A 24796-nucleotide genomic window follows, 5' to 3' on the forward strand; every position below is an offset into this window, starting at 1 on the left:
ATAACCTATGTAGGAAACTATTTCCGTCCTCCATAGATTCTTCAGTTGAGATAGTCTATGTGTATAGTTTAAATCCATTAGATTTTATTTTTCCTTTTTAAAATTAAATAATTCAAAAGTTTAACACCTTCAGCACCAGCAGAATTATAGTTTATGGGAATTGTTTCTTCATATAAAAGAAATTATTGTATGCAGTATGATGGGTCAACTTAATTTTGAATATTTTCTGCTACCTGTAGTTCCCAATATTTTTAATAAAGTGAAGATGTTGCTATTAAAGATTTTGAAAATTACAAAAGAGTTGAGGGAGAGAATTTATAATATAGGCAAAGGAAAATCACATTTCAAAGGGGGAAGAAAGACAGAAGGGAAGAGATTAAGGAAAATGTCATAAATGGCAAAGTTTGTGTCCCTGCCGAGTTCAGGACTCCGCTTTAGTATGAACACCTTTCACTTCCTTGGTTCAGATTTCCGTTAAAGAGTTATCAGAACATACTTAAAAGTAAAGGTATTATTCCCTGTGAAAGCTGTAATTATTTTAACATTAACATTACACTTTGATTATTTATTCTTTCTTTCTTAACATTATACTTGGTATATATTTATGACCTCCTGTGTTTTTCATTTCCTTGCCTTATTTGCATAATGTACAAACATGTATGTACATTTGGGGTCCATTAAAATTTTCTTTCCTTTTAGTCGCAATGTGACCATCACTAAAGAGCATTAAGGACTTAAGATATTTCTCAAAACTAAGCCTTAAAGATATATGAATCCTTTCTTTTCATTTCTGTCTTGTTTCAAGCATGTTTCAAATCACTTTATACTTTATACCCTTTATTACTTGAGGGTTCATTTTGGGCTGGTCCCAGACATCGTTTCTCTGGTGAGGTTTGCTGAGACAGACATGTCCCTGTACCAGCCCACACAGCCAGGCCCCACGAAGCATGCTTTTCAGCCATGGGGACTTCAGAAAAAGTCTTAGCTAGCACAGCAAGAGGCTGATGTTGAGAGTTTGGTTCATTTGATCCTTTGCCCCTGCCTCCTGTACCTTAGCATTGTAATTTCCTGCTGGCTGCTCTTGCCAGACTCCCTTTTCAGCTCCCAAGTATGTGCTCACTGTCCCTCGCCTTAACCACAGCTAAGATGAATACCAGGTCCACAGGAGTCATGGCCAAATGCAGTCATGCTTGATTTTGAGAATAAGGAAAAAGGCAATGAAAAGAAAGCCTTACGTTTTTAATTGAGTTTACAGAATGATGCATTATTAAGCCCTTGAAAGTGCCCACAGGTTCTCTTCAGAAACGACAAATTTTTTCTCTAATTAAAACAAATATTTCTCATGGAAAACTTTCCTTGTTTTTTCATGTTTAGAATCACTAGTGTTGCCATCATTTTCTTTCAACTCCAGGATTTTTCACTGCAGTTGTATAGAATAGCCATTCAATGGGATAATCTTGGCCTTCCATTGCTTCCTTTTTATATTGGGAAAAATAATTCAGGATCCAGAACAACTGGTTTGCACATCCTAAGCTTTATTTTTCCCCCTGGGTCATTCAGTCAGTCAATTAGTAGCCAAGAAGTACTACTGAGGCCCCATATGTGCCAAGCACAGAGAGATGAACAGTGTACTGTTCGGACCTTAAGGAGGTTACAGCTTTTGGACAGATATGTAAAAAAATGGTGACAAAGAACACATCATCTACCCCCAGGATGCCTTGGGGTGTAATGGGAGCAAATTAGAATGATGCCTACCTTGGCCTGAAGGCTCGTCGAAGAAAGCTGCATTTGGTCCTTGAAGAATGAGTGAGAGTTAAGTTGACTAGATCATCAAGGAATTTAAAAAGAAGGAACAGCATGAGCTAAGGCATGAAGGAGTGTGAGAATCTGTACTATTCTGAGAAATTCACGTAGCGGAGAATTGCTCGAGTGATGTAGACATGAGAGAGATTTCTGGGTGATGAGGCTGGACTCGGATCACCTTGAGTCTTGAGAGCATCAATTGGCAGTTTAGATTTTACCTCAAAGGCAGGCTCTTGAAAGCCTTTGGGTAGGGGAGTGAGATGTTCTGATTTGTGTTTTGAAAGTTTTGGTGGCAGTATGGAGGATGAAATGGAATTTCCCACCTATTGCAGCAGCCTAGATGGGAAATGAGTCTGCCCTGAACTGAAAATGAAGAAAAGGAAGTCCTCCTGTATTTTGAGGTAGATGTGTATGAGGGGTAGTGAAATATCTAGGTTGACTCCTGAGGTTCTGGTTTCTGGCTTCAGTGACCATGTAGGAAGCGGTGCCATTAACTGAGACCAGGAATAAAGGGAGAGCAGAGTGGAGGAAGGAGGAAAATGGGTTAAGTTTGGTTTATGTTGTAATTGGGAACTGGGTGGGACATCCATGTGGAGATGTATGATGAGCAAATGAAAATGGAAATAGATGATTTTGTATAGTGCGTTGATAAAAAGGACAAATTGATGAAACTGAAAAACTAGTCAAAATTATTATTTCTTGTCATTGATTTTAGAACATTGATGGTAATAAAATTTACTTGATTTTTACAATAAAGAATCAAACTGAGGGATCAATTCTATTTAACTAATTATTGGTGTGCTTGCAGTGAAAATAAAACTGATTTAATGACAAATGATGGAGGCAAATATTTCTCAGCTCTTTATTTCACATTCCAATGTTAAAATGACATTTAAAAAATAACATTTAAAACTTTAATGGCTTTTTCAGGAATAGCAATCCAAAACATGGGCCATATCCTCCTTCTGGATAGATGTTTTTGCTGAAATATAAAAATGGCAAAAATTTTAAGATTCTAAGTGGGTACTGTTGGCACCATTGGCTGAAAATTAATTTACAAGAATTTGGAAAACACATAAAATTGTCAAATGATATGTTTAAAAAAGTTATAAATCATCCTAGATGGTACAAAGATTAAAAATACATGAGGTAAGAGTTGAGAACTTTTGCAACAATTTTACCATTGGAAAACTGACTTAAACCTGAAAAACAGAAAAGAAAAGTAAATTAACATTGCCAATAAGCAGAGGCTTTGAATGAGTTAGGAAAAAAATTAAATACTAATAAGCCTATAAGAGTTGTAAATCTATATCAATTTCAAACAAACAAACTCTAAGTCTTCCCCCTAGAACCTTAAAAAAATAAAAAGACAAGCATTTTAAATTACGTAAGAAGCGGACAACTGCCTCACGGTTCATAAAAATTACCAATTCCTGAGATGCCTGTGACTTGAAATGCACATTTTTTAATAGATTTTTGTTTATCCAGTTCATTAATTCCAAATCTTGCTCCAGAAGTCTTACTAGTTTTACACCCTTCTCTTCTTTAAACTAATTTTACTTTTCTTGAATTCTTTTTTCAAAGTCCACATACTTGACTCTTCTCTATGCTTTTTGTTCTTTAAGTTCATTCCTTCCTTCCTTCTTTCCTTCCTTCATTCATTCAGTTGCCATCTTGTCTGCCAGGTGCTGTACCAAGGATGCAGCAGAAAACCAAAAGGCATTCATTGCACTAAGGAAAATGGGAGACATCAGTTTACCTTCCATCAACTCCTTCATTGTGGCTATTAACAGAACTTTTACAAAGCCCATGTCTTCTCTGCTTCTTAGATGCACAGATCATGTCTGTGAGATCCTTCTCCGTGGAATGAAAAGGGATATTCACAAGTTGCCTTAGTAAAGTCTTTAGCCATTTCATCCATTTTTAAGTGTTAAATTTTTATTTATTCTGGGCACCTTTCTGAGCAAGACAAATTGACAGAATATTGAATTTTTGCCCAATATTGGCTTAAGGAGAAGCTATTTAGGAAATAGCTTTGTGACTTTGGGCATATGTTTAATTTCTCTGGACCTCAGCTTCCTCATCTGTGAAATTAGAGTATTAGATCAAGGTCCTGCAAAAGGCTAGGTTCACACAAAATTTGATGAATCTAAGGCATTCTAGAGGTTTATGAGAAAGGCAAGGGGAAGTTATGGCTCTCATTATAAGTTTCTTAGCCATTAAAGCTGCTTTCCTGGGTGGTTTTCTAAGAGGATAATAAAGCAGAAAGAGAGAGTGAGTAACCTGTCCGTGATCAAAGCTTGGCAATGAGCCAGAACAGAGTTTACCTCAGTTGCTATACTCTCCTACCCCCACATCCTGGCTCTTCATAAAACTGGTAAAGAAGGACAAATCAGGAGACCCAGGAAATCAGAAGAGAGAAATATGGATCATGTAAATTGAGGAAGTAGTATGGAGAATGGCTGTTAATTTTCCCATCAATATGAGATTGTTCTCCAGCTATTATCCAGGATCAGACGGGGTCATTTCTTGAATAGGAGATCTGTCTAGATACCACAGGAAATGGTATTGCTAATTCATCATGTGGCACTTTATCTGCTAAAACAAGCCTCTATTTTAAGTCTCAAAAAGTTGGGGTTTAGGTTGTGGCTTTTTATATTTGCATACATGTGCGATTGGTGAGGAAGTGGAGGTGGGAGGGAAGGCTGCCAAAGCATTTTCTCCTGAATGTCCTGGCCAAATGCAGCTTTCAATAATTACATTCTTCCTCCTACTTATACTTCCCCAGCAGTTTCCTCACATTTGTCTCAAATCTTCAAAGCTTTTGCTTGTGTGGGTTTAAAACCATAAGGCCCAAAGTACTCCTACTATTTTTGTGGTGATGCTTGCTGCGAGGGATACCTGTGGTTACTCCACATCCTGGTCTGGGTTAGTGGTTCAGAGCTGAGTCTACCGGGAAGAATGACATTTGAGTCACCAATCTCTCTTGTCATTTAAAACATCTATAAAGTATAAATATGGTATAAATATGGAAATGTCTTATGTATTTTCTAATTCAGATCTTCAGTTGTGACCAGGAATAAATTTGCTTTTCAAGAAGCATCAATTGCACCAATATACAGATGAAGTATTATTTTAGAAAGACTATGACTGGAAAGGTGTTTTGATTGGGGTTTAAGAAACCTAAGTCCTGGGTTCTAATTTTGGATTACTTGCAAATTAGCTCTGTGATCAGGGTCAAGTGATTTCAACTTGGGACTTCAATGATCTCATCTATAAAATGACAGGATTTTGATTGGCCCCCAAAAAGGCTTTCAACTGTTCTAGTGTTTCTTAGCATAAAAGCTTCATGGATCTCAGGAAATGTGTAGTGCCCTGGAAGCTTTGGGGAGCAAATGCATGTTATAAACCTAAAGCATATGGCCTGTTATCGAATCCTCAAAAATAGACAGATGCTGGGGCTGTATGCTTATGTGTGTGTTTGCCTCAAATTCTAGAATCTGGATGTATTCGGTTGATAGAAGAATTTTATATAATCTTGGTTCCATAGAAATTCTTTTCCTGATAAATCTTCATTCCCCTATGGGGTTTTCTTCCCTAAGCAGTGACCTTCTGAGGAAAGGAGGGCTGACTCGGATTGCTCAGCTGTGCCCTAAAAGTGGGTGAGCATCTCAGTAATTGAAGTTTAGTGAAATAATCCAGAGCTAGGAGAACAGGTGACATGTATGTGCCCTCTGCCATTCCAGTTATAGGGACAGAATGGGTGTCCTTAACCTTCCTCCTAAAGCTGCATGGACCATTGGAAAGGACCTTTCTGAGAGAGGGATCATGCAAATTCTAATGCTTCCCATCAGTGTCCCTGTCCTTTTCCCACCATGTGTAAAGATAGACCTTAGATTCTGCTGACATTCAAGAATCCCGTTGCATGTGGTTCCTTTTTCTCTTTATCATGAGAAAATTGTATCTGCTCTTTCTTCTTATTATAATTTGACTTTTCCTTTATAAAGGAAATTGTCTTCTTTTGTTATTTATTCTATTGGATATTCTTGGATTTTTTCTGCTTATATTGTGTCAGATTGGTCACGCCTGAAGTATTTCAGCCTCTCAAATCAGTATTGTTGGTTAAAAGAAAGAAAGAAGAAAGCAATGTCTCTCATTCTTCTCAGGTTAATTAAGTTGCATTTTCTAGTACATTTTTTCTAAATCCATTCACTTTTGGACTTCCTGAGGTCTTATGAGGTGTTTTGATATTTTTCCTTGAGTGAATTCTTAAACCATGATATTCAGTGTCATTCATGTGCTGCCTCTAAACTTCTTCTTTGACTCATTTTCCTTTTCCTTTTCCTGCTCCAGACAACCTTGCCTATTTGCCTTCTGAGAAGTTGCTTTTTCTGCCTTTGTTCCTTCTGGTTTCTCTGCTGGTGACCTTCTTTGCTCTATCTATCCAGCAGAATTTGCTGTGCCTTAAAGAACTAATTCCTTTTCTGGAGAATCTTCAATAAATGCCATCTCTCATCCTCCACTCACCAACTGGGAAATACTCTCTGAAATCCCATACTTAACTTGTATCCTTTTTTTTTTTTTTTCTGACCCTAATCACATTTTACATTGCCTTGTCATTACTATCTACATGCTGCTACTCCCATATGAGATTGCAAACTCTTTGAGGGCAAAGATGGCCTTAACCAGTGTTTACTGATTGAAGGAACGGATGTTTGATCTTCAGCAAAGGCTTTGAAAACTTTCTATATGAAAGACTGTTAAAATAATTATGTTATTAGGGCAATTGATGAAATTTGAATTAGGTCTGTAGATTAGACAGTAGTATTGCATCAATATTAAATTTCCTGAATTTGAGAATTGTGCTAGAATTATATAGGTGAATATCTTTATTCTTAGGAAATGCATACTGAAGTATTTAGAGGTAATGGGGCATGAAGTGTACAAATTAGTCTCAAGTGATTCAAATATATATATATATATATAGCATATATGCATATGTAGATAGAAAGTGATAAAGCAAATGTGCCAAAATACTAGCAACTAGCAATCTGGTAAAGGGTTTTGCACGACTACTGATCTGGTGAAGCAAATGTGCCAAAATATTAGCAACTAGTGAGTGATCTAGTGAAGTGATTTGGTGAAATCCAATGTAACGTTCAAGTAAATTTGAAATTATTTCAAAATAAAAAGTTAAAAAAATAAGTTGTTATATACCACTTAATCAGAGATAATAGAAAATAATGTCAAATGCAGAAAAATAAAGTAAGCATTTGTAGATGAAAAAATAACTCAGAGAAGAGTCTGGAATCCATTCATTTAATATTTTATAAATGACCTGTAGCACAAAGCACATGATGAACTCTCCAAGTCATTATGAGATAGGTGGATTCTTTTGGATAGTCAAAAACTAAATAGTTAAGAATAAATGGCAGGATAATCTATAATGATGCTTTGAATGGAAAAGAAGCAGATGTATTTCAAAGCGCAGGCATTATGAGGTCATGCCTCTAGGAAAAAAATAACTCAAACTGTAATTAGTAGCTGATGGACTCTTGCCAGGTGTTATGATATAGAATAAAGATTTCAGAAAATCATTGTAGCTGGTTTCTTCTGTGTGCTACTGCTACTAAATAAATGATGGGTATTATTGGGAAAGAGTTCAGAAGTAAAACATTTTTTATACAGACATACTTAAACAGAGGCATCTTGGTTATCTATTGCTAGGTAACAAATTACCTCAAAATCAAATGGACCAAAACAATTTATTATCTCACAGTTTCTGTGAGTCAAGAATTTGGGAATAGCTTGGCTGGGTGCCTCAGGGTTAAGGTCTCTTAGGAGACTGCAGTCAGTATGTCCGCAGGAGCTACATCATCTGAAGGCTTGTCAGGGGCTAGCAGATCTGCTTCCAAGACGGTCACTCCCATGGCCATTGGCACAAAGCCTTAGTTCCTCTGTTGATCTTTCCATAGGGCTGCTCGAGTGTCCCAATGACATGGCACCCAGTTTCCCATAGAATGGGTGTTCCAAGAGAGCAAGATGGAAACTGTAAGGCCTTTTATAACCTAGGTTTGGAAGTTATGTGCTGTCATTTCTGCAATATCCTCTTGGTTACAGAAGCCAACTCTATTTGGTGTGGGAGGGGATAACTAACACAAGCAGGGATCACTGGAGTCCATCTTGGAGGGAGGCTAGTTACCGTAACAGGGTATGATTAGGGTTGCCAAACTATAGTTGTTGTAAAAAAGAAAAGAAAAAATGAATTTTATAAAAGAGAAAAGAGGACTTATTTTGTGGATGAGTCCAGAAAATTAAGACCCTTTAGGTTGAGAAGAATGAGTGTGAATATTATCAAGGTATATAAAATCTTGAGAAGTTTAGGAAAATATCAGTCTATTCACCAAATTTTGGAAAGAGAAGTAGTGTTTGAAGTTTCTTTTTCCTAATTAAAGAGATCTGAAAAACATACAGATCCAGCAGGAGATAAATAGACCAGAAAACTATAACTGAAAATATAACTAGAATCCAGAAAATATAACTGGGATTCAGAATGATTTAAACCATTTTTATTTTTTCTCCCAGTCATCATATTCAAAACCTCAGCTTCATCCCTGATTTCACCCTTGCCCAAGAACCCTGTGGCACTGAGTCCTGACAGTTGATTCTTTTATTGGTTTCTCACATACTTCCTATTCTTTAGGTAACCACCTAGGACAGGCCCTTCCACCCCACACCTGAGTTCAGTAGCCACCACACAGTTTCTTTGCCTCCAGAATCTGCTTCTTTTATCAGCTTTTGTACACCTTCTCTGCATTAATCTCCAAAAAACCTATTTTTTCAAATAATGCCCCCGGCTCAAAGACTTCAAATGTGTTCCACCACATGAAGGATAAATTTGTCTGAACTTCCTAGCCTGGTGTTTGAAACCCTTTATCAAGATTTGTTAGTCACCATCCCTTACAAAACCTCCTAGCTCTCCACCTCCAAGACTTGGCTGACTCTTTCCTTTTTGCCTTGCCCCCTCCTCCCATGGCTTCCTTTTATTCCAGGTGTGGCGATGAGGGCAGGTCACAGATGTAATCATCAGGTAGGGTCATTCAAATCGCTGCTCTGTTCTAGTTGTCTGACTTAATTTCAGTATGTGAGGATAAGAGACCCTCTCTCATAAGGTCAATGAGATTTCATGTGTGAGTGTCAGGCATGAGGTAGGCATGCAATGATTTCTAATTCCTTCCCTTTTTAAAGCCTCTTTTTAAGTCTGGCCTCTTTCATGAGCCCTTGCAACTCATATTGACTTTCCCCTCCTCCTAAAATCCTGACAATTCATTTGCTAAATGGATCCATTAGATAAATAATCATGTTCTACTTATAAATTTTCTCTCCAGTAGATTTTGAACATTGAGAGCAGAAACCATGCTTTATAAGTCACTGTAGTCCCCGTATTTCCTCACTCTTAGAGCTATAATGAGTTTTGTTTGTGGATTTTTTCCATGTTTGTGGGTGATGGATTCACAGGGATGTTGTAGAGTACTTCCTAAAGTTGGTGACATGCTGGTGACCAGGATCTTCCCCAGAATATCCCCTAATACCCCTTAGAGAAAGACGGTAAGTTTGGCTAGGTAAGTAGGTGAGGCTTTACTTCTGTATTCCCACAGCAGTTTTTTCCAGTCTTAACCATGGCATGCCTCATGCTTATTAAAATGTCCTGTCCATGGCCATTCTCTATGTGAGATTGTGAGGTATCTCAAGGTACCTCAGTCTGGCATCCTGCGGCTTGCCTAGTTTTTGCTTGATGTGATGTGCCCAACTGAATGTTAGACCCCTTACTGAACACTTCATGATAATGTTTAGGGACTTTTTTCTTGTTTATAAAACCATTATAAGTTTATAAAATAGGATCTGTGACCAGTTTTCCCTTGTATTGATATTGGTGGCCATACTAGGTTAACTTATGTTCTTATAAGTTTCCAAGGAATGCTGTGTCACTGCCATTACAAGAGTTATTTTGATTTAGAAGAAAATCTTTCCTGTGGTATTTGATGTTAGCAAAATGGCATGAGGTTTCTCCAAAACATATATTACTCTTGTATCACTTAAAATGAATAACCATGTGTTGTTGGTTAAGTTCATGTGCCAACTTGGCTAGGAGTCTAATTGTTTGGTCAAGGAATCACTGGTCAGTGAGAGTATTTCATGGATTTGAATCATTTGTCAGCATTTTGCATCTATAGCTGATGTACAGTCAACAAAGGAGGTTGCCTTCAGCAATGAGAGAAGGTTCATCCCATCAGTTGAAGTTCTTAAAGTTAGAACTGATGATTTCAGCAGTCAGAAAGAAGAATTTCTATCCCAACTTCAGCCGGCCAGCTTCTCCTAGAGAATTCATTGAAACTTTCATCGGAGTTTCCAACTTGCAGCCTGCCCTACGGAATTTGGACTTGCCAACCCCCATGGTCATGTGAACCAATTCCTATAATAAATCTCATAATATTTACATACACATGTATCCTTTCAGTTCTGTTTTTCTGTAGAACCCTAACACATCATGCCTGTGTAATGTAATAGGCTATTGGTATAACTAACCTTGGACGGTGAAAATAAAAATCATGATTTTGCCTCTAGAATTCCTTTTCTCATCAAAGTAGTATTTCCATGGTAGTCCTGTCTGAGGTTGTTCTCAGGGCAACCAGCAAGTTTTACCCTTTCCACAGCTTTAATACCCTGAAGCTGGGTCGTTGATACTCTGTTCACAGGTGCAAAGCTCCAGGAAAAACACAGCCACTGCCTTCTGCCACATCTGGGCAGACTCTAGCTGAGTAGTGCAAAGAAAAGCTAGTACCTCCTTTAGATAACATGATAGAGTAATCAAGTTAAATAGGTGTTTCTTGATTCCCAGGGGAAAAAATGTGGAAATGTGGCTGTTCCTAATCAAGAAATAGCTTTGATTTAGAGGATAGTGGGAGGATTTTAGGGGTAGGAAAAGAGCTTGGGCAAAAGCTGGTCAAGGGCACCAGAGTTATTTATATGTGAACACTTAATGATTCCTGGAATGGAATAGATTTTAGAGCCAAAAACAATTGTCTAGAATTATTTATCCCTCTGTTGTTGCAGAAATAAATTAGTAAATCAAATGCCCTCTTATTTATTTCTCCTTAACACACTGATAAAGAAACTACTGCCTAGCATCAGAACCCAAACTCCTCCATTGTAAGGATTTTATTCAGCCTGATTACTTATTGAGGCTTTCGTGGTAAAATAAGCAAAGCCTTCTTTCCTAAAGGAGTCTTACAACGTGTAGGCGCAAGAGTTAACTTTGCTGGCTGTGTTTCCTCTTTCTAATAGGAATACTTTAGCAATGCTAATCAGTTCTACTGATTTTCTGTTTTGATTTTTTCCATAATAATTAAGTGAATGATCTGGAATGCAATCAAGTTTGGCACTAGGGGGTTCATGCAAATAACTCTTCATTTTTTACATTTTAAATTTTGTTAAATGGAACCATAAAGAATGTTATTTGAAGACTACAACTGGGGAATGGCGGGGGTGTAAGAGGGCTGACACCCAATTCCAAATTTTATATATATTCAAAGTGTTATTTTAATGAGGCAAATCACCACTGTGTTGCCTTTTTAAAATTGAAATAATGCTATTTTTTTAAAAAAGTTCTATTTTGTTTTCATTTGAGCTCCAAGTGGAAAATTATAGTATAAGACATGATGACACAGCTTAAAAGAGAGAAATCAGGAAGAAAAGTGTGTTGAATTTTTCCTCTTTCAGAGTAGGCATAAAGGAAAAAAGAGTCTCCATGTTTATGCACCAAAACCCATAGAAGAAAACAAATAAAATAAGAAGATTATATGCACTTCCCTATCAACTTCTTATCTGGATTGTATATCAGTGTCTTTATCAAACAAGACAAAACAAAACAAAAAGACTGAATATAGTTTCTGAGTATGGTGAATCATTGCATTTCTATGTTTCTTTGTAGCCCACTGGCATATTTGTGAAACTGTTTTCCCCACGCACCATATTTAACATTTGAATTATTTTCATATACAGTTTTAACCAGCTTATTATGAGTGTACATTATCCCTGCATCTTCTTCTGGCAATTCTTTTGGTTTTTACATTTTATTCTCTAATGTAGATTATTCTGGAACTTAGTTAACTTTTTAATTTTAATTAGGAAAGTGCTCTGGGAATGAGAGATCAAGTGATATATATTTTAAATGTGTTGATATTTTCCCTTCAACAAATGCCACCTGCAATGGCTCAATGATTTTTCTGTATGCTGAATTTCAAAAGCAATGAGGAGGTGACTAAATTTTGTTTTTTTCTGAAGAAAATAGGTTAGAACCTTCACAGTGTGACTTATTAGGAGCAAAGCAAGAAGGGAAACAGGAAGATCAGTGTTAAAAATTTTACATTAAAAGAGAACACACAGCCTTTCTTTTTCTTGGCAATTTGAATTATTGTGTGCAGCAATTTCTAACTTTACAGACTAAACGTTTCTAATTGGTAAATGATGGTTTGAGTCTGAGATGGTGACTCAGGATATAAGCTTTCCAATTTGGGACATTTGTGAATAGATGGCAGGTTACTGTTTACCAGCCTTAGTTTTGTCTTTGAGGAAAGAAAGAAACTTAATATACATATTTCACACTTCATTGAAACTAAATACTTATCTTGACCTAGATAAATCAGTGAGGCAGAGAGACATTTGCTATGCTTATTTGTTACTACCAAATAGACTAAAGGTTTTCTTTTGTTTTGATGGATGAGGAAAATTCTAGGCCTGTATTACATGTCTTCAGTTATAAAATGGAGACAATAAAATCACCTACTTTTTAGGTAAATTCTTGTGAAGATTAAATAGATAACACACATACATAGAGGTTCAACACTGTCTGACATACTGTCAGCAATCAGAAAATGTTAGCTGTTGTTTTTATTATTTTGATTATTATTTTTCTTCATCCCTGTTAAATAGAATAGCTTTAGGTATATAGTATTGAACTTCAGATTTCTACATCATGAGAGTAATTTGAACTAATCTATAAACGATAGTTTGTCTACCCTTTTGTGCTTTATATGTTGGAATTATTTAGTCATGATTAATAGCCCCCTTTTTAAGGATGTTACAATCCCTCTTAGTGGCTTATACACTCTCTTAATTATCCTCCAAATTCACGACAATTTTTCCTTACTGCAAATCAAACTTTTTCTTTCATGTTTGCTTTTAGTCAGAGATAGAAAACTTGTCATAATATACTTGGAAATACTTTTATTTTAAGATTGTCCTTTTGAACAATTTTGAAGGATTTAATACTTCCTCATTTGATTTTTCCTCCTATATTTGAAAGGTAAATATTCTCTAAGGTTAGATTTTTTTTGCTTCTGTTGTGTATTTGTTTGCATGTTTTCAGAAAAACATATCTTTTCAAACCATGAGGTTATTATTCAATAAATTTGGTTCCAAATTACTAAAAATGGTAACCTCATTGTGTAGGAAGTCAGTATAACTTCTCAAAATGCCTGCTCTCTACTTTGGTCATATAATCTGGCCATTGTTACTAGTTTCACTAATTTACCATCAGGCAGGTTAATGCTTATTTTCTTTTTAATTAATAAATAGATCCCTAGTTCTAATTTCATGTCCATCTTTGTAATGATTAGATGACAGTCTGACAGTCTGACAACTAAACTTTTCCATCTTACTAGTGCTAAGTTCCCAGAGGGGAAGAGGTGGCATGTGAGTCCCAGGTGCATGCCATTACAAGGGTTACACACCAGGCCTTGCACATAGGAGGTGTTCAATAAATGCCTGTGGTCATCTTCACTTGAATATCTGTCTCACAGGAACCTCAAACTTGCCATATCTAAAACTGAACTACTGTTTCTGTGCTACTGCTTCTGTGTGTCCTTTTAATGAAGGGCTTACCGTTTATTCAAAGGGCTCAGCCAGGAGCCCTTTTGCTCACATTCAGTCACCAAGTCTTACCAATTGTGCCTTCTAAACATCTCCAGGTTTGTGCAATTCCCTCCAACCCCAATGCTACTTACTTAGTTTAGGCACAGTCTCCTGTCTCACCTGTTCTCTGGTTCACAGCCAGAGTGATCTTCCTAATGTCATCTGCTGCAGTCAGCTGTGCACCCTGTTAGTTCCCTGTTACCCTCAGATGAAGTTCCTGTACTTTTACTGCGGCTTATAAAACCAATCACGATGTACCCCTGTTTCTTTCTCCAGCTGTCCCTTTTCCCTTACCATGAATTAATTGGCACTCCCTAAATGTGCCTAGCCCTCTCTCGCCTCCGCATATTTGAACATTTAGTTTCCTGGTCCTAGTATGTTCTCCCCCTATCTTCTTCTACCTCCTTTGCCTACCTAACACTTTTTCAAGCTTTTGAATATGTTGCAATTTGTGTTTCCATTATGGTCTTTATTCCTGTCAATAGTACCATTTCAATTTTTCTAACACCAGCCTCTAAACAGCTTTACACTGTTCTGTATATCTATTTTTTTAAACATCTCTATAAGATTTCTTTTCAGCAAACAGAGAAACTGGAGCACTAAATTTAAGAAATTTATGTCAAGACTACTAAATTATAGGCATCTTATTGGACAGGTTTGGGATTAGCTCCCTATTTGATCTCCAGTTTTTGCACAGTGCCTAGGACAGAGCAGGCATTCAGTGCCCTGTTGAATGAACTATTGAATGAATCTCGGTTTGAGCCTGAGGTGCTGCTCTTTTGAGAAAATGGAGCTTCTGTTTCATCATTTATTCTCTAGGACAAATGAGGCCAGATTCCTCTGTGTGCCCTCTCCTTCCAGAGGGAAATATGCCTTGTGAGAGAATCTGGAAGCCTATGTTGCTCTGAGTTGTTCTGGTGGGTTCCTTTAAAGTTGTCTGGAATGGATGAGAAGGGCTTTTGTTGTAGCGGCAATTAATGATGATTTGCACATTTTAGTCGTTTACAAAACTGTAGGCTCCCTGCACAACATAAGAAATACATCCCTCTCCTGGACTGTGAAATCTGGTGACCCCTCTGTTTAAATACATGGTTTGTTTTGCATGTTTCAGCGCTAGCAACAACTGGTTCTGAATGGCTGTTGCTGTACTGAAAAGAATTATATTTGGGTCATTTTAATGCATCTCTAATTTGGATTTTTTTTCCTTGTAGGTTATTCTTCAGAAAAAATGGTTATTTCTTTGAACTCGTGCCTGGGCTTTATCTGTTTATTGTTATGCCGCTGGATTGGGACTGCATCACCTTTGAATCTTGAAGATCCTAATGTGTGTAGCCATTGGGAAAGGTAAGAGTTCTGAAAGCAGCCTGAGAAATAATTTCTAATAAGTTCCTTTATGTACCATCACTAGCACACTTATATATGAAATTAGAATTTTTGAAATTACTATTATGTAAAAATAATTTGTTCTAATAAATTGTACAGTATTACTCATCTTGGTCTTACGATATGTATATTATGTTAAAAATTGATATATCTGATTCTAACTCCTGTGTAGTTGTAAGATCTAGAGAAACCATTAATAGCTCAATTAAAATAATCTCCCTAAGGTTTTGTAGGAAATTTTCAGTAGGAAATACAGAAGAAGAACATGATATGTCTCCCCTCAGGGATCTTATCGTCTGTTCTGGGACACAGAAATAGCACAAAGACATTGCAGTACAGTTAAATGCAGTCTGCTCTGCTCTACTGTTCTGACTAAATTCCTAAAAAATTATTATTATTCAAAAATAGCATTGTAAAATCCAAGTGTTTCAAATGAATAGAAGGTGTTGAATACTAGAGAGCAATATGTATTTTCAAATAGCTGTAACTTCATCAAGCTCTTGGTCTGTCTTTCCTACCATTCTCAAGCACCATCCTTAGCACCCTAGAGTAAGCATCCTAATCACCTTTGTCACCCGTTGTTAAGATACCCAAAGCCTAGAACCTCTCAAATACAGCAGCTGTATTATTTGAAGGACATCCTAGTTCTTCACTCACAGCATTATTTTTTGGTGACGACTTGCCCTCCACCCCCCATCTCCATTGACGGTATTACAATCTGTCTAACAAGAGTCTAATTCCTTCATCATTCGTTATGAAAGTTTGAGCTATAGAGGAAATATGAGTTTGTTAGAAACTTCTACATATTTGTGGTATTAATGAGATTATATCTAATTTAAGGGCAGGAATCTAGGTATTATTTTTACAATCTTCACAGTACACCCATGTGATGTTTCACCAAGGAAATGCTTATTGAATATTTGTTAAAATACTAAACATGGATAAATGAATGTATGAATGGGGATGTATCAGATTTAGAAAGCAAGAGATCATTGGTGGTTGAACTTCTTGGAGGATGTGAGATACTGTAAAATAAGAATCAACAGATCTTGGGTAGTACATTGACTGTAAGATGTGAAGGAGGCAGAGAAGGCTGAAGTTTAGAACCTGCTGCATGAAAGAGTGGAAGTTTTATTGCACATATGAGAAAACAAAGGGAGAGAGTATATTTAAGAGGGTCAAAGAGGATTTGCATGGTTTTGCCATGCTGCATTCATAGAACCAGTTTGAAATATGGGCCTGGAAGTTTATGGGGATATAGATTTGCTAGTCTTCAGTATGATGAGATGTGAACAGGTGAACTCTCTAAGGGAAAGACTGTAAAGAGAAAAGAATCCGAGGCTCTAGTTAATCCAGCACTCACTCAAAAGTACATTTTGTACTTATTCCTTTCTCAACATTTTCCCAAACATCTAACACATATTTGCATTGCTTTGTTCATCACTGATAATCCCTATTGCTTTGCATAGGGCATCTGTTCAATAAATAATTGTTGAAGAAGTGAGCCAGCCTTTTGATAGGAAATGAAATGACCAGAAATGGACATCATGGAGCAAAAGACAGACTGCGCACGCACACACACACACACACACACACACACTGAAGATTAATTTTTCTCTTTTTTTAAAACTTTTAATTCTGATATAATTTCAAACTTACAGGACAATTGCAAAAATAATACAGAATCAAGACAGAGAACTCACTACCCAAATACCCAGATTTACCAACTTTTAACATTTGGGGCAGATTAATTTCTAAACCTAATAATTCCACAGTTGCACAAGTGATTAGAGTAACCTCTAAAATACTGACTAATGGGGAGTAGAATTGAGTGTGGACAAATAGGGAAATGGTGGAGAATTGTTTTCTGACTAGCTTGTCTATGGACTACTAGAAAGAAGGATCTACTGCAGCAGTCTTATTGATAAATTTCCTGTTATAAGGCCAGATAATAATTCTTTGAATAAAGTTGAAAGAAAGGGGGATTGTTTTGGCAAGAATGGAGAAAGGAGGAGCAAAACAAATTAAAATGACCAAATAAAGGTGCAGGTGACAGGTTTTCCTGTATTTTCAAAACTTGAAATAGGTTTGAGTTGAAATGGGGAGATGAAGATTAGCTCCAATAACCCAGTTCTTGGAAGTAAGTTTGAGTTGGGCTCATTGTAGGTTTTCCTTACACTAAAAACCACTGGTATCCAATGTTTCAGAGTCATGGAATCATCTGGATGCGGTAATGTAGAGCTGTAGCATCAGTATAACTGAGAGCTAGTTAGAAATGCAGACTCTGGCCCCATCCTAGACCTACGGGAACAGAATCTGCATTTTAATGTATCCCTGAGGGTTTGTCTGCACATTTGAGTTTGAGAAGCTCTGAACTAAAACACTTCTATCAGGGCCTTCTAGATGCACCCCCCCACCCCCCATTCATCTGAATGTTTATGTACAAATAAAAGTGTGCTTCATTTTAATGCAGGAACTGTGATCCTAAGAAGCTGTACATAAAATGAAATTAAAGAAAATTAAAGCAGTTAAAATACACTAGGGTTGTTGGAGATTAAAGGAATTCTGCAGAGCATCCTTTTGGATAATGAATAATTCCAGGAATAATCTGTTCCTTCCCCCACCCCCTTTCCATGTTTGGCAAATGTAAGCTTGCCCTTCTATTGAGGTTACTTCTAAAGAAAACACAAATTAAGAGAACCACTCTTTGTCTAACCCCTTGCTAGGAGGTCAAAGTAGTGGTAGTAATAGAATGAGCAGTCCTCTAGTGAGCATAGATCAAAAATGATGATTATTACCATATCTGATTAAAGTAACAAGATAATTTAGGCAAATAAAATGTAATTAACCACTTTGGAATGTGTCCAAGTGATGATGGCTCCCCTCTCCACCCCTTTTCTTTGACCTTAAATTAAATATTGCTGTGGTTTCTCCCCAGATAACACTTAATAGGTTAAAATCACAGTGATGATATATTTTCAGTGGGCTTGATAAGATTAAACAAACAAGTAGAAAACCAAGTCTTGCATTTTGATGCTGAAAATAGTGCAGAATTGGGCTCAAATTCCTTCTGATGCCACAGTGTGCCACTCACTGACTCCCTTAGAAGCTGGGTCTCCCCGTGTTGTAGTGACATCCGAGAGGGGACAGAGGAATAGGGTGGTGTCTGGGGTCTTTTTGTTAGTGCTGACTCTAGATTGACACCCTAGCAATGGGAGCTCAGTGTTGCTCATTTGAGGTGAAAAAGGATTTGACTAGACAATCAGAAAGGTTCCTTCCTCTGTGTGACTTTAGGAGTAGCTGCTGGTGGACATGGCAATAAGGACTGATACTGTTAGCAAAGCAGCTAAAGTTCAAACAGCAGCCCATGCACTGGCCAAGGCAGCAGTAATAAAGACCAGAGAAGGCAGGCCATTCTTGCAGACATTTCCCTTCATTATGTGAACACATAACTTTCAGAAAGTGGGCTCCTGGAAAAATGACATTGTAATTGTCTAACAGTAGGTGAATATTGAGAAAATTACAGTGTAGTTACTTACTAAGTTTGAGGCAGTCATCATAATTTGAAGACTATTTACTAACATGAGGAAGTGCTCATGCTATGCTCTTAAGTTAAAAAGGCAGGCTTCAATCGTGCGTAGCATGATTATAATAATATAAAAACAAAAACAAAAATAAAACCAAAAACTAAAAACCCCAAGAGACTGTGAAGAAGCCCAGCAAAATGCTGTTAATGATTATGTAAGAGTTGTAGAATTCTCTCTCTCTTTTTAAAATTTATTTTCCAATATTGTAATATGATTATAATATCTTAAAAAATGAAACAAAAAGACAAAAGATTGTATCAAAAGGGAATAAAACTTATAAAGAAGAAAAGAAAAGAAATTTGGGTTTGAACAGGGTTATATCCCTTCTTCTATATATTTAAGTGGAAGTCTCACTTTCTGATTATTGTAACAAGTAGTTTATATTGTCAGTTCTGAATTGATTTTGAGCTTCTGAATAATTTTAATGGGAAGTCCCAAGACTGATGAGAAATGCTCAAAATCATAGTGAATTTTATACTCCAGTTTTCCCTGTACTGTATACATTTTTCTATTACAGCCGTATCACATTATATTTAGTTCTATATGTTTCTGCTTCTTTCATTAGACTGGGAGCTCTTTGAGGGCAGGGATTGCATAAACGTTGCTCAATGCTTGTTTGCTGAACTGGAATCATAAATAGTTTGATTTTCTTATGGAGAAAGGCTTCTATATCCTAAACCAGAAAGGCATCCAGCAAATATAAGCTGTTGGCAAGCAGCATACTAAAAGCCACCTCTGTCCAATGGCAAGCAGAAGAACTATACAGTTTATGTACTGCTTATATATGTTAGCATTTCCTCCTACTTAAGGAAACTTCCAGGCTGATAAAAATTAATTTCACTAATTTTCATGTTTCTTGTGGAATCAGTTCCATTGATTCAGATTCATTTTTCCTATCTACATCAAATAGCATTGACTAGGATCCATATGTGATTATCCCAGGCATTCAGGCCTTAATATCAAAACACGGCCTTTGACATTTTCTGGAAATGCTGCATCAGGTCTAGCTCCAACAAATTAATGGAGTTTAGCTAAATTAGTACTGTAGAGCCTGGTAGAGTAATTTTCTTTTGCCCTGTAAAAGAAAGTGGTTTCTTTTTCATTCCTATGGCACATATGGGAAGTTGTTCTACTGGGCTCATGGGTGATGTAAGACTCTACTTACATAGCAGTTCCATACACAGAGGACATTAATTCACTTTACTTCCCACTAGAAATGGAATGGAGAAATAATGTTGCAGGTCTCAAGATTCAGTTAGTCACATGCAGTTAGATTGGAAGGAAAAAAAATCTGATGAGGAAGTCATAGAATTTGCATCAAACTGTACCTGAAGGCACTGCTAGGGGAGTGAAGAAAATATTAACAGATTGTGATATGTCATCCCAAGGACATTTATATTTTAACAGAGAGCTCATGCGTTACCCAAAAAGAGTTATATGCGTGTAGACAGTTGTACACTCTACCTTCATCAGATCCTGTTCTTGCAGGCAGCAGCAGGTGTCATCTGTTGGGTAGAAGGAAATGGTTATCTAAAGTACAGGTTAGAAATTCAAATGGCCAAGTGGGAAGGGATCTTCAATACCATCTCTGACCCCCCTGTTTTAAGACATGATAAGAACCAGGGAGTTGAGATTATCAGCCTAGTTTCTCAGCACCCCATCAGGATTATAATCCTGGCTTCTTTTAACCCAATAACCTTATTCAATAGCATCTGTTTCATCTGCCCAAGATTTGTAGGGCATGCCTATATTTACCTGGAAATCAAATTTCAGTGTCCCAAAGAATGAAATACACAAAAATGTGAATAGTGTTGTTATTTCAATATGGCATCAAGCTGTATTGAAACCTAACCATGCATGATGACTACCACAGACCAGCTGCAGAAAGAAATCCCACCGTTTGTGAGGCCAGCACCTCACAGCTTTTCAAATCAGAAGTCTATCTCATGTCTAACCTGAATTATTCATGCTGAAATTTCAACCTAATTCCTTTTGAATCTTCTCCAGTTTATAGTTCTTTTAACTAACGTGGACTATTGATTTGCATCAAGTGCATCCGTGGTTGTGGTCCCTTTTGTTTGTTAGTGTGCATTGAACCTTTTAGTGGAAACCCTTAAGATATTGTTAAAGAAAACACAATAAACTGTTAGGAAACAAGCATTCTCTAAATCTTCCTTTAGGCAGGAACTAAGCTCTTGAGCATGTAAAAGACTTTAAAATGAAAAAGTGTAGGATTGTACACTGACTGTTCTTTATGTTTCATGAATGTTTCTCATCCATGTTCTCAGGTATGAGAACATAGTTGCATGTTTTTACCATAACAGGAAGCTATTAGTGAAAATTATTGGAAAGCAGGCTGAATAGCAGCAGGCTGTTGGTCTGATTATTTTAGGCTACTTGTTTCAGCCGTATGTTTAGAACCAGATTTAAAGACTTTGCCATTTTTACTTAGAGTTTGCATATATTCTTCCACTGCCTGAGAAGTAGGGCAGGCATATGAAAGCAAAGTATTCCAAGTTCCGACCAGAGAAATGTGCTCTCTTTCTGATTTTCCAGAATCAGTAGCAAAATGTTCTCTGCTATGAATACTTGAATTGTCTCTTTCCTGATTAACCTTATTATTTCCAAGTAGACCTAGATGGAAAACTTGTTGTGAAAGGTCTCTGTTATCCCTGGAGTCTTTGGGGGTGAGGGGGGTGGGGGGTGGACTGATGGAAATTATATTTGGAAAAATGTAGAGTGATGTATTTTAAACATGAGTCTTGGGTTTTACGCTGAACAGTAAAAGAGAATTTCTTTTGAAATTTATAGCATGGGCTCTTGTCTTTAAATATATTGTTAATATTGGTCCTTTTGGGGTTCTACTTCGAATAAAAACCTGTAAAAAACATGGAGGCTCTTTAGAAAATCAGATTGGATTTGCAAATAGAGATGATTTAGCCTTGACAACTTTTTTTAGTATGTGTCATTTGTGTAAGAAAGAGAAATACCAATTCCTTATTTTTCCTTTTCTTTTCAGCTACTCAGTGACTGTGCAAGAGTCATACCCACATCCCTTTGATCAAATTTACTACACTAGCTGCACTGATATTCTCAACTGGTTTAAATGCACACGGCACAGGTAATGAAAAGTTCAAATATATTTATGAGTTTAGCTAACTGGGAATGGAGTCTGATACAATCAGAGATACTAAATAATTGAAAGAATTCATCAGTATAGTCAGTGGATAGTTATTGATTACTTGCTACTATCTTAACCTTGTTCCAGATCATAGGAGATACAGAAAAGCAAAAAGGTCCATGTCCTTAAAGAGCTTTTATCTAACTGCGAGAAAATGTCTACTGTTGACCATTATGGTTAGCAAGAATTCAACCAGCTTTTGTGTTGTGCATAACTGGGACAGACACTCTTAAAAATAAACGTTACCTAATATCAAGAAACTCATATCACAGCATATGCTTATAATAAAAAATCCAATTCAATTTAGGTTAAATTAAATTTGACCCTTAAGTGAAATAAGCCATATATTTTTTTCTATAAATGTGAAAAGCGAAAACAAAAACAAAAACAAAGCACCAAAAAAAAAACCAAAACAAAACAAAACAATGCAGTGTTAATACGTAAGGGAATCCTAGGATACCCTAATTTTATTAGTAAAAACTGAATAGTATGAGTTGTGGTTTCACAAGAACATGGTGATGTCCACTGCATTAAATGATGTTATGGTCAATGTTGTTTCTTCAGACATGGTTTCCTTGACTACTCTATGTAAGCTTAGCACACTATCCCTTTTTATGCCCTTATTCGGGTGTCATTTTTCTCCACAGCATTTAATCATTACCAGCCAATATATGATATATTTATCTGCTTAATATCTGTCTTATGTTAAACAAATGCTACTGGATCTGCCTCCCCAGTAGAATGTAAGCCTCTTGAGGGCAAGGACTTTGCAGTATTTTGCTCACTGCTATTTCCCCAGCACCTAGAATGGTGCCTGGAACATAATAAGTACTCAATAAATATTTGTTATATAAATGAACCAGTGAGTGAAGGAGGCTGTAGGTAATAGAAAGGTCTTCTGTCTTCTATTTATACTGGGATAAGATGCACTGAACCAGATTTTTAAAGGATTCTCTACAGTCTTCCTTTAAAACATATGTAAATGAATGCTGATTAGACAAGTATCCTATATGAAATTAATTAGTACTTTTCAAGATATCTCAAGAGAAGTGAAGTAGGTAAATCATGAAACTTCTCATCCCTCGAAATAAAGTATAGGTTGGCTGAATTGGTAATATTAATACAGTCTTAGCTAAATTGATAAAGAGTTTATATAATATTGGTCAAAATGTATTCCATGTTTCTTCTTAATCGTTTTGGAGTACTTTCCTTTCCCTACATTTATTATATTTAATAGCTCTTTTATATTAAAATATAAATTCTTTATTTCTTATCAAATTATAAGTCAAGTCAAAAGAAGTAACAATGCGATTTGTTTCCTCTATATAGAATCAGTTATCGGACAGCCTATCGACATGGGGAAAAAACTATGTATAGGCGCAAATCCCAGTGTTGTCCTGGATTTTATGAAAGCAGGGAAATGTGTGTCCGTAAGTAAAACTTTTGTTACTTTGAGGTTCACTTGTTTTTCCCACTGTCGGTTTGCTTCTGTTAGTGGCAGCCAAGATGGAGGCCCGAGGAGATGGGGCATCTTGGAATATTCCCTTCATTCTCAGCTACTTTCTTAGCCTGTGTAATGAGGGAAGCATTAACTGTTCTGTCCTATCAGAAATCTCCAAATGAATGTTGCTTGAGGTGAAAACAGATGTTACAGAAAGATGATTCAAGGCCGGACGTAGCAATGTTAATTTTAATTCTTTAATAGATGTCTCATTGGAGATTGGTCGGGACTCATTATACTTAGATCACAGAAGAGAACAGAGACCTGACTTTCCCACAGCAGCTGGCCCTAGTCAACTTCTGAAAGGCCAGCATTTTCTTTTCTGTGTATAGAGTGATGAGAATTATTAAAAGTCAGGGTGTTTTCACATTCAGAAATGACTGTAAGTCTGGGTCACAAAGTAGAATTTTTTTATTGTCATTTTCTCTCCACATCTCACCAATTCATCCTGAGATGTTTTGAGAGAAGTTTGATATTTATGACATACTTTGAAAAATCTTGGAATATCATGTGGGATGCAGTTTGCAATTTAGGTTTGTTACTATTGTGTGTAGGAACATAGAAGATCATTACAAAAGATTTTATTTAAGTATTTTGGTCCAACACACAGCTGGAGGGGTCTGTTTGCTTTCTGAGTCAAGACAATGACGTTAACAGCACAGCGAAAAGGCTGTGCTGTAATTCTGAAGCCTCAGGAGTAAGAGGATCTGGGCTTAAGACTCTACAGAGCCAAGTGATAGCACTGGCTCTGCTGCTGCCCGACTGGGTAAACTTGGATAAGCCATTGATACCTTTTTGAAGCCGCCTTTGTTCTCCCATAGAGGGCTTGGACCACTACTTGTCTCATCTTCCTCACCACCCCTGAATTCTATTCCTTATGCAGACGGGGGTGATTTTTCCACTGTGATTCAGAACGAGGGCTGTTTATGATAATAAATGTTCATTGAAAAAAATTAAACAAAAAGAAGAAAATAAAAATGCATTGTGAATGTCTTTCCCAGTGATTAAATGTACTTCTGCAATATACTGTAAATATCATGTTTTTGCATTATAGATATTTAACCAATCTAATTATTGAACATTTAAGCTTTTCCAAGATTTTCCTATTAAGAGCTGCTCTAAAAGATATAACTGTGGTTAACTCTTTGTTCACATCCTTAATTATTAGGTAAGGAAAAATTCCTACAAGTAGAATTACTGGGTCAAAAGGTGTACATATTTTTAAGACTTCTGGTTTATTTCCAATTTATATACCCATGAGCAATATAAAAGAATGCCTTTTTTTGCTTAAACTCTGACAATTTTCCCTGTGCTATTTTTTTTCTTAATTTGCATTTCTTTGATTAATAATGATGCTGAATAAGAAAA

The 24796-nt window shown here is 36.6% G+C and overlaps 1 protein-coding gene across 5 annotated transcripts in view; it reads left to right on the forward strand.

The window, feature by feature from the left end:
* Positions 1-24796, forward strand: part of MEGF10 (multiple EGF like domains 10) — a 174296-nt gene that overhangs the window by 27893 nt on the left and 121607 nt on the right. For all 5 annotated transcript variants that reach the window (XM_037802087.1, XM_037802088.1, XM_037802089.1 and 2 more), the window contains 3 exons: positions 14988-15120; positions 21766-21867; positions 23257-23357. In XM_037802087.1, coding sequence (XP_037658015.1) covers positions 14988-15120; positions 21766-21867; positions 23257-23357 — 336 coding nt within the window. The remainder of the gene's footprint in view (positions 1-14987; positions 15121-21765; positions 21868-23256; positions 23358-24796) is intronic.

This window comes from Choloepus didactylus, chromosome 13 (assembly GCF_015220235.1).
Source record: "Choloepus didactylus isolate mChoDid1 chromosome 13, mChoDid1.pri, whole genome shotgun sequence".
NCBI classification, from domain to species: Eukaryota; Metazoa; Chordata; class Mammalia; order Pilosa; family Megalonychidae; genus Choloepus; species Choloepus didactylus.